The 8,481-nt window shown below is 39.6% G+C and overlaps 1 protein-coding gene across 1 annotated transcript; it reads left to right on the forward strand.

The window, feature by feature from the left end:
* The first annotated feature begins 1,810 nt into the window (after positions 1–1,810).
* On the forward strand, positions 1,811–4,359 carry LOC120047241 (HEPACAM family member 2-like). Its single transcript, XM_038992770.1, has 7 exons — positions 1,811–1,976; positions 2,205–2,459; positions 3,026–3,143; positions 3,359–3,387; positions 3,663–3,745; positions 4,045–4,086; positions 4,242–4,359. The coding sequence occupies exons 1-7, from the start codon at positions 1,811–1,813 to the stop codon at positions 4,242–4,244; spliced, it is 696 nt and encodes a 231-aa protein (XP_038848698.1). The 3' UTR covers positions 4,245–4,359.
* The last annotated feature ends 4,122 nt before the right edge of the window (positions 4,360–8,481 follow it).

Raw genomic sequence — 8,481 nt, forward strand, 5'->3', positions numbered from 1 at the left:
ATAGCTCTGTCAGTCTGTCCTGCATCCCTTATTAACACCAGCTGTGAGTCTCTAACCTTATGTCTGCATGTCTACCTCTTCTTAATTATCTGCATTTTGATTAAGCAATTTAGGTCAATTTTGATAATTACCCTTCATGTAGTTAATGTAGTCATCTCTTCATTAATCTCCCTGTAATCGGCACCTGCTTAGAAAGAACAAGGCTTGATGCTTCGTTATTGAATATTTTGCTTTCAGTTTTAGATAGTCTATGGAGATATTTTCCCTGCTTCATATAGTGCTTTAGAAAGAGGGTCGCATCCTGTGGCAGGTCTCAATGGCCTTATTCGGTCATTTCATCCTTGTATGTCGTCACTATTTCATGTGCTGGTGGCTGGTTGTTGGTTGCTGGTTGCGGATGATGGGATGCTGAAGCTAAGTACACACTAATATTGATAACATGGACTGTTAATTGACCCATAATATTAACAAAATGGCCCAATGGGTCATTTGAACATAGTCTCTAGAAATGATCTCTGTACATCTCTATTGCTCTACCTTCCCTCTTTCATGGTGGTGTTTGACATGGACCATGTACTGTATTGATCAGGGTCAGACCTCACTCTTCCTGCTCAGCTGAGTCCAGTCTTCCTGTCCAGTTTCAGTGGGCTCGGAATGGAACACTGCTGTCCAATCAGGGACTAGAACTCAGTCTGGAGAACATCCAGGCCAGTCAGTAGTAAATTCAGCTGCTGGGCCCATAATATCAGAATCCTGAGATACCAGACATCTGAGCCTTCTGATATCACTGTGCTGGGTAAGTGGTAGAGAGGAGATAGGGACAGACATGGGAGGAAAGAGATAGACTGGTTCTGGGCAGTCATGGCTGAACTGACTGAAATGTTTGAAAGGTTTGTTCTTGAGTACAGCTTTTTCTTTTTCCCTCCAATTTGTAGAAACATTTAGATGGGTAACCTTCTTCTCTATGTAGTAGAACAGATGGTCACTTTCAACAGCGATACGACACATATGACACATGAAAAGAGATACCTGGATTATTAGCTGATACTGTACTGAATACTGTTATTCCAAGCAGTTGTGGTTGCTGTGGTTGTGGACATTTTCCATAAGAGCATTGTATGTAGTAACTGGTCAATGCTCTGTCATGCAGTGAAGAAAAAGCAAACCACATGGTCATCCCTTTGTTTCCATTCAATGGCCTTGTGAATGGTGTCCGTATGAGGAGGATGAACAGAGAATGAAGGAGGTCTTAGCTTTGAGATCTCTTCCACATCAATTAGATGTCTAACCTTAATAATTTATTCCCATTTTTCATATACCATGTGCATGCCTACTTTATTATACAAACTTTATTGTGTTGCATGTTATTGTTAATGTCAAGTGTGCCTATGGTGTCTTCAGGAAACTCTTAGACAATATAATATACATTATAGTCTAGACTACAATCAGTATTTTTTTAAATTAATATTTAACCTTTATTTAACTAGGTAAGTCAGTTGAGAACAAATTCTTATTTACAATGACGGCCTAGGAACAGTGGGTTAATTGCCTTGTTCAGGGGCAGAGCGACATATTTTTACCTTGTCAGCTCATGGATTCGATCTAGCCACCTTTCGGTTACTGGCCCAATGCTCTAACCACTAGGATACCTGCCGCCCCAAACCAACATCTCTGATTCATATAACCATTATCCTTCACAGAACCAATATCTGGTGCTACCATAACAACTTCCCCAAACCCTCCAATTATCGAGGGGAGTTCCGTCACCTTTACCTGTGATGCTGCTGGCGCCATCATCGCCAGAGAGTGGATGAAAGATGGTCACCCTCTGTCTGCTGGTGGCAACATAATCATCTCTGAGGATAAGAGCATGCTGTCCATAAACCCTGTGAAGAGAACAGACACTGGAGAATACGGGTGTAGAGTCAGCAACCCCATCAGCACCGCTAATGCTAAACACGGTCTCATTGTAAACTGTAAGTAGGCCTACTCTGCTATAAACCTGAGGTTACAATGACTGTGTTTTAACGTTTTTTTTTTTTTTGCATTAAAGTCTGACAGTCACAGTGTAAATGCTGGATATGTAAGATTTTACAGAGTAATTATATGGATATATATAACAGTTTGAGTGTGTTAGATCACACTGATTACCAACTAACGAACACATGGCTACCTCTAATTGGAACTGGTGATCTGTGTTACAGATGGACCTGATGGTATGGAAATCAAGGGTCAAAATGAAATAGAAGCCGGACAGAAGTTTACATTGACCTGCTCTGCTGACTCCATACCGACTTCTAGTTACACCTGGGTGCTTAACGGGACAGAGATACCTGGACATTCACCTGAGTTCACTAAAGAGAAGAGTGAATACTCTGACAGTGGGGATTACACCTGTACAGCAACAAATGATGTCACTGGAAACAAAACATCTGTGGTCCATAAACTGTCAGTAAAAGGTAAAGTTATCAGAAGCTTTTAAGACAATATGAGATAGTTATTAAAACGCTTGATGCAAGATGATTGACTAATATATTATTTTAGCAATTCAAACTTGTTTTGAAATAATTCCTTTAGTTGTCTTTGTGTTGTAATTGTTACCCATTTGTACTGTATTGTGCTGTTACGTCCGTCGTTGAATGAATGAGACCAAAGCGCAGAAAGTGTTCATGATAATTTAATACTGAAACACCGACAAAACAACAAAATATGAACAAACGTAAAGTTCTGCAGGGCTATACAGCAATTGTGCAAAAACAAGATCCCACAAACTAGGGTGGAAAACAGGCTGACTAACTAAACATGATTCCCAATCAGAGACAACGATAGACAGCTGCCTCTGATTGGGAACCATACCCAGCCAACAAAGAAATAGAAAACTAGAATGCCCACCCAAATCACACCCTGACCTAGCCAAAATAGAGAGATAAAAAGGCTCTCTAAGGTCAGGGTGTGACATGTGCAGTACTTCCTGTTCACTGTGTAGCCTTTCATCTCCTCATGGTTTTGTCTCTGGTCTCTGCAGCAGAGGGCTCATTATCACCAGTTCTGCCTGCTGGTGCCATCATTAGGATTGTGATTAGAGTATTGCTGGTTGTGGGAGGGGCAGTTGGTGTTGCAGTGTTATTCATCAGGAAAAATGGGTGAGTAAAAAAAACTTTTCAGTCAAACAAGTATATTTTCTATCACTGTAGTTTGTAGAAAATGTTGGCTCACTTTCCACATTGATTAAAACTGGTCACAAAGAGAGCCTGGTTGTATTTCACAAGCACTGTAAACTGTCAAAAGCAATTTAATATTATCTTCTTATAACTTTCTAAACAGCAACCTTTCCATGTTTATTTCTTGTTGTATACAGAACCAATGCTGAGCCAATGCATCGAGGAGGTAAGCATACTCTATCATACAGGTTGTTATCACATCTAATTAATAATGGTTTTTAAATGTTTGTTTACTCCACATTTATGTTTAGTGAATTAGCAGATACTCTTATCCATAGCAACTTACAGTTTCCACAAAATTATGATACGGATTGAGACAAATGACATGATATAGTACAACACCACTATGACATTGCTTAATAATGTAACAATGCTTATGCAGACAAATGCAGACAAGATATCAGGATCTATACAACCCCTCTATTTGTGTATCTCTTACAGGTTCTCAACAACCTGTATATGAGAACCCTTCATCTGTATGTGAAAACCCACAACAAAATCAATCTCCACCTCTACCCCTGACAGTGAGTAAGACCTGGTTACCTGGGATGTGCATATCTGTATTATATTACAGTCTTACTGTAATAAATATGACTTTGCTTAATAAGAAATTCAGCATGCAAAGACTGTTTGTCTATCATAGTGTTATCCAGGAAGTTTCCATTTTTGACTCAATGACAGCCATTTACATTATTCATTAACATATGATCGTTGTAAAAGTTTGTTCAGGAATTTGAGGTTTCATATTTTGTCATGGCAACTGTTGGTGTGGCTGTTCCTTCTATGTAATGCCTTTCTTAATGTAAGCTTTATCCCAAATTAGGAAATGCAGGACTTCAAGAGTACGTATGATACTAGGATAATGGTAAGTTTGTGTTAGACCACATGGCACCACGTGACTGTAATACTGTAAAAACAACTGATTTATGTGTTATATGTTAAATGGTATTAATGCCGTATTATAGCTGATAAATGGAAGTTAATGTTCCTTTCTTTTCTCCCTCACTTTCAATCTAACAGTGAGAGAAGTCAATGGAAAAGACCTCCATTCAACCACCATTGACAGCATTGCACACTCTTGGCATTCTCTCAACCAGATTCACCTGGAATGCTTTTCCAACAGTCTTGAAGGAGTTCCCACATATGCTGAGCACTTGTTGGCTGCTTTTCCTTCTCTCTGCGGCCCAACTCATCCCAAACCATCTCAATTGGGTTGAGGCCGGGTGATTGCTGTCATCAAGGCAAAGGGTGGCTACTTTGAAGTAATATAAAATATATATATTTTGATTTGTTTAACACTTTTTTTGCTTACTGCATGATTCCATATGTGTTATTTTATAGTTTTGATGTCTTCACTGTTATTATACAATGTAGAAAATAATACAAATAAAGAAAACCCTTGAATGAGTAGGTGTGTCCAAACTTTTGACTGGTACTGTATGTACATACTGTATGTATATATAAAAAATATATGGGGGATTGGAAATGATGCAGACAATTACTTTGGATTACAATTACAATTACTACAGAAGCTATAATCTATCTGCAATATTATAGCTGATCTCCCCCCTAATAGAAATGTAAATAGGCTGGCCAGCCGGCCAAATATTTAAGTCAGACAGACAGACAGACATAGAGGCAGGCTGACAGAAATGTAAATTTACAGACAGGCAGGGAGGCAGGTAGGCAGACAGACAAACTCTAAACTCAACCCTAAACCTAACCCTAGCTTCATGTCTCAACCCTTAACCTAACCCAGGCTTCACTGCTCCCCGGTAGGCAGTCATTGTAAATAAGAATTTGTTCTTAACTGACTTGCCAAGTTAAAAATAAAGGTTACAAAAAATGTAAATGTTCACATCCCGGTTCAAACCTAGCCATAACCCAAACCCTAGCCTTCCACATCTTGGATCAGCTCTTGGAATTAGGGTTCAGACAGGATTTGGACGAGAAGTTAGTGTTAGAGTTATGGCTAGGGTTAGGGTTTAGCCAAGATTTGGAGATGAAGCGAGGGTTGAGCCGGGAGTCAACATGAAGCTAGGGTTAGGGTCAGGGTAAGAGTTAGTGTTGACGTGGGAGTTGATTAATTTGCCCCTCCCCCTACTACAGGTCAGAAAGGTAGGCCACACTTGAAACTTGACCTAGAGTTAATTTGCTTTTGAGTGACTTCAACAGGAGGATTTAGTGCGGGTTAACTGTTCAAACACATGGCCGCTTTCCCACTGTATATTGCTATATTGCTATATGATATTGCTATCCCGTGTGGCTCAGTTGGTAGAGCATGGCGCTTGCAACGCCAGAGTTGTGGGTTCAATTCCCACGGGGGGACCAGGGTTCAATTCCCACGGGGGGACCAGGATGAATATGTATGAACTTTCCAATTTGTAAGTCGCTCTGGATAAGAGCGTCTGCTAAATGACTTAAAAAATATAATTTTCACAAATGTCTTAATCTACGTCATTCCAAAACATTCTATGAATTTATGAAAATGTGAATTTGACCATATTTAAGTTCTTGCTTGTCAAAAAATGTAAAAAAGGTGTCATATTCTTCCTGGGGGTGTATATGATCAAATTTTAATAACATTTGATGTTGCTAAAACGCTGTCAGTTCCACTTTAATCCAATTAACAGTTATTTCATTTGCAACTCCCTCCTCTACATGGCAGAAAGGTAGGCCTCACTTGAAGCGTGACCTAGAATTAACCTCTAATTCCTCCCAATCCCGGATCCGGGAGCACCCCCATCAGTAAAAAAGCTGACTAGCATAGCCTAGCATAGCGTCACAAGTAAATACTAGCATCTAAATATCATTAAATCACAAGTCCAAGACACCAGATGAAAAATACACATCTTGTGAATCCAGCCATCATTTCTGATTTTTAAAATGTTTTACAGGGAAGACACAATATGTAAATCTATTAGCTAACCACGTTAGCAAAAGACACCACTTTTTTTACTCCACCATTTTTTTACTGCATCAGTAGCTATCACAAATTCGACCAAATAAAGATATAAATAGCCACTAACCAAGAAACAACTTCATCAGATGACAGTCTGATAACATATTTATTGTATAGCATATGTTTTGTTAGAAAAATGTGCATATTTCAGGTATAAATCATAGTTTACCATTGCAGCCACCATCACAACTCTCACCAAAGCGACTAGAATAACTACAGAGCAACGTGAATTACCTAAATACTCATCATAAAACATTTCTGAAAAATACACAGCGTACAGCAAATGAACAGACAAACATCTTGTGAATCCAGCCAATATTTCAGATTTTTTAAGTGTTTTACAGCGAAAACACAATATAGCATTATATTAGCTTACCACAATAGCCAGAAACACAACACCATTTACCAGCAGCAAAGGTTAGCGATCGTAACAAGCAAGCAAAAGATATATAATTTTTGACTAACCTTCATAAACTTCTTCAGGTGACAGTCCTGTAACATCATATTACACAATGCATATAGGGTTTGTTCGAAAATGTGCATATGTAGCGGCACAAATCGTGGTTATACAATGTGAGTAGTGGCCAAACTTCAAGCAATCTGTCCGGCGCCATCTTGGAGAGGCACCTAATCTAATCGATAACTATTCATAAACTTGACTAAAAAATACAGGTTGGACAGCAAATGAAAGATACATTAGTTCTTAATGCAACCGCTGTGTTAGATTTTTAAAATTAACGTTACTGCGCATACAGCGTGCGCTAAAGCGAGACCGCACCGAAATTCATGGCGGAATTATTGTTTAACATTTGTCAACATAAATACGAATTAACAGCATAAAGACTTCTTACTATTTGACGAGCTTCCATCAGAATCTTGGGCAAGGTGTCCTTTCTCCAGAACAATCGTCTTTTGGTTGAAAGATGTCCTCTTCTCCTGTAGAAATAGCAGCTAACGCTAGCCATGTGCCGGAGAGGTGTCCAACTAGCGATAGCGCGTGACAAAGAAATTCCAGAAAATCGCAATAAACTGATATAAACTGCTATAAGTCGGTTTAAATTAACTACCTTATGAAGTTTTTAAGACAAAAATCAAATTAAATCAGAGCCGGAGATATAGAACTGCTAAAACGAAAGCTTTTCAGGACGCCATTGCCTCCTGCGTCAGGCGCCCCGTTGAAAAGGTCGGACCTTCCGTTCCATGAGCTTTTATAGTGCCCCAGATGGTGCAATCCACTCCATTCAAATTCTCACCGCTTACTGACATCTAGAGGAAGGCGTATGCAGTGCATGTAGCCCCATAGCTTACATGGGAATTTATAAACTGACTGTAGAACAGAGACCTCGATTTCAGAAATCTCACTCCTTGACAGGAAGTGTGCTGCAGAATGAGTTTTGTTTCACTCAGAGAAATAATTCAAACGGTTTTAGAAACTAGAGAGTGTTTTCTATCCAATAGTAATAATAATATGCATATTGTACGAGCAAGAATTGAGTACGAGGCAGTTTAATTTGGGAACGAATTTTTACAAAGTCGAAATGGCGCCCCCCTATTGACAAGAAGTTTTAATGTGCTTTTGAGTGACATGGGTTAAGGTTAGGGTTAGGGTCAGGGTTGAAGTTAGGGTTGAGCAGGGAGTTGATATGAAAGCTAGGGTCAGGGTTGAGGCTAGGTTTAGGGTTGAGCCGGGATGTGGACATGAAGCTAGAGTTAGGATCAGGGTTACAGTTAGGGTTGAGCTCGGAGTGGACATAAAGCTAGGGTTAGGGCCTAATCCTAGACATAACCCTAACCTTAATCCAATGAATTTGCCCCTCCCCTACTACATGGCAGAAAGGCATGCCTCCCTTGAAGCCTGACCTAGAGTACTTTTGAGTGACATCAGCAGAACGGTTGAAGCTAGAAACAAAATGCCTGCATAGGATCGTTCAAAAGACACTCCCAATGAACGCAAGCCTACATCTGACCATGTGAAATTAACTCTTCACAGTGAAAATTTGGTCCCACAGAGAAGAAGGCTTTTCTTCTATAGAAAAGCATTACCTACAGCCCTCACGTAACCATGACGCCCCCGTTGACTGGGATTGAGCAAACTAAACGTTGTCCATGCACACAACCAATCGTGACCTTATCCTCTTAGCGCTAGGGGTCAACATTTTTGTTTTTCTTAAAATAACGTTCCCAAGGTAAACGGACATTTTCTCTGGCCCAGATCGTAGAATATGCATATAATTTACAGATTAGGATAGAAAACACTCCAAAGTTTCCAAAACTGTCAAAATATTGTCTGTGAGTATA

Source organism: Salvelinus namaycush, chromosome 5 (genome assembly GCF_016432855.1).
Source record: "Salvelinus namaycush isolate Seneca chromosome 5, SaNama_1.0, whole genome shotgun sequence".
In the NCBI taxonomy this organism is placed as follows: domain Eukaryota; kingdom Metazoa; phylum Chordata; class Actinopteri; order Salmoniformes; family Salmonidae; genus Salvelinus; species Salvelinus namaycush.

Bases quoted from the DNA above. Each gene is read 5' to 3' on its own strand.
- LOC120047241 (XM_038992770.1), top strand. From the start codon at position 1,811: ATGAAAGATGGTCACCCTCTGTCTGCTGGTGGCAACATAATCATCTCT. The intron at 3,144-3,358 runs GTGAGTAAAAAA...TGTTGTATACAG, and splicing joins TTATTCATCAGGAAAAATGG to AACCAATGCTGAGCCAATGC. The intron at 3,746-4,044 runs GTGAGTAAGACC...ATCCCAAATTAG, and splicing joins CTCCACCTCTACCCCTGACA to GAAATGCAGGACTTCAAGAG.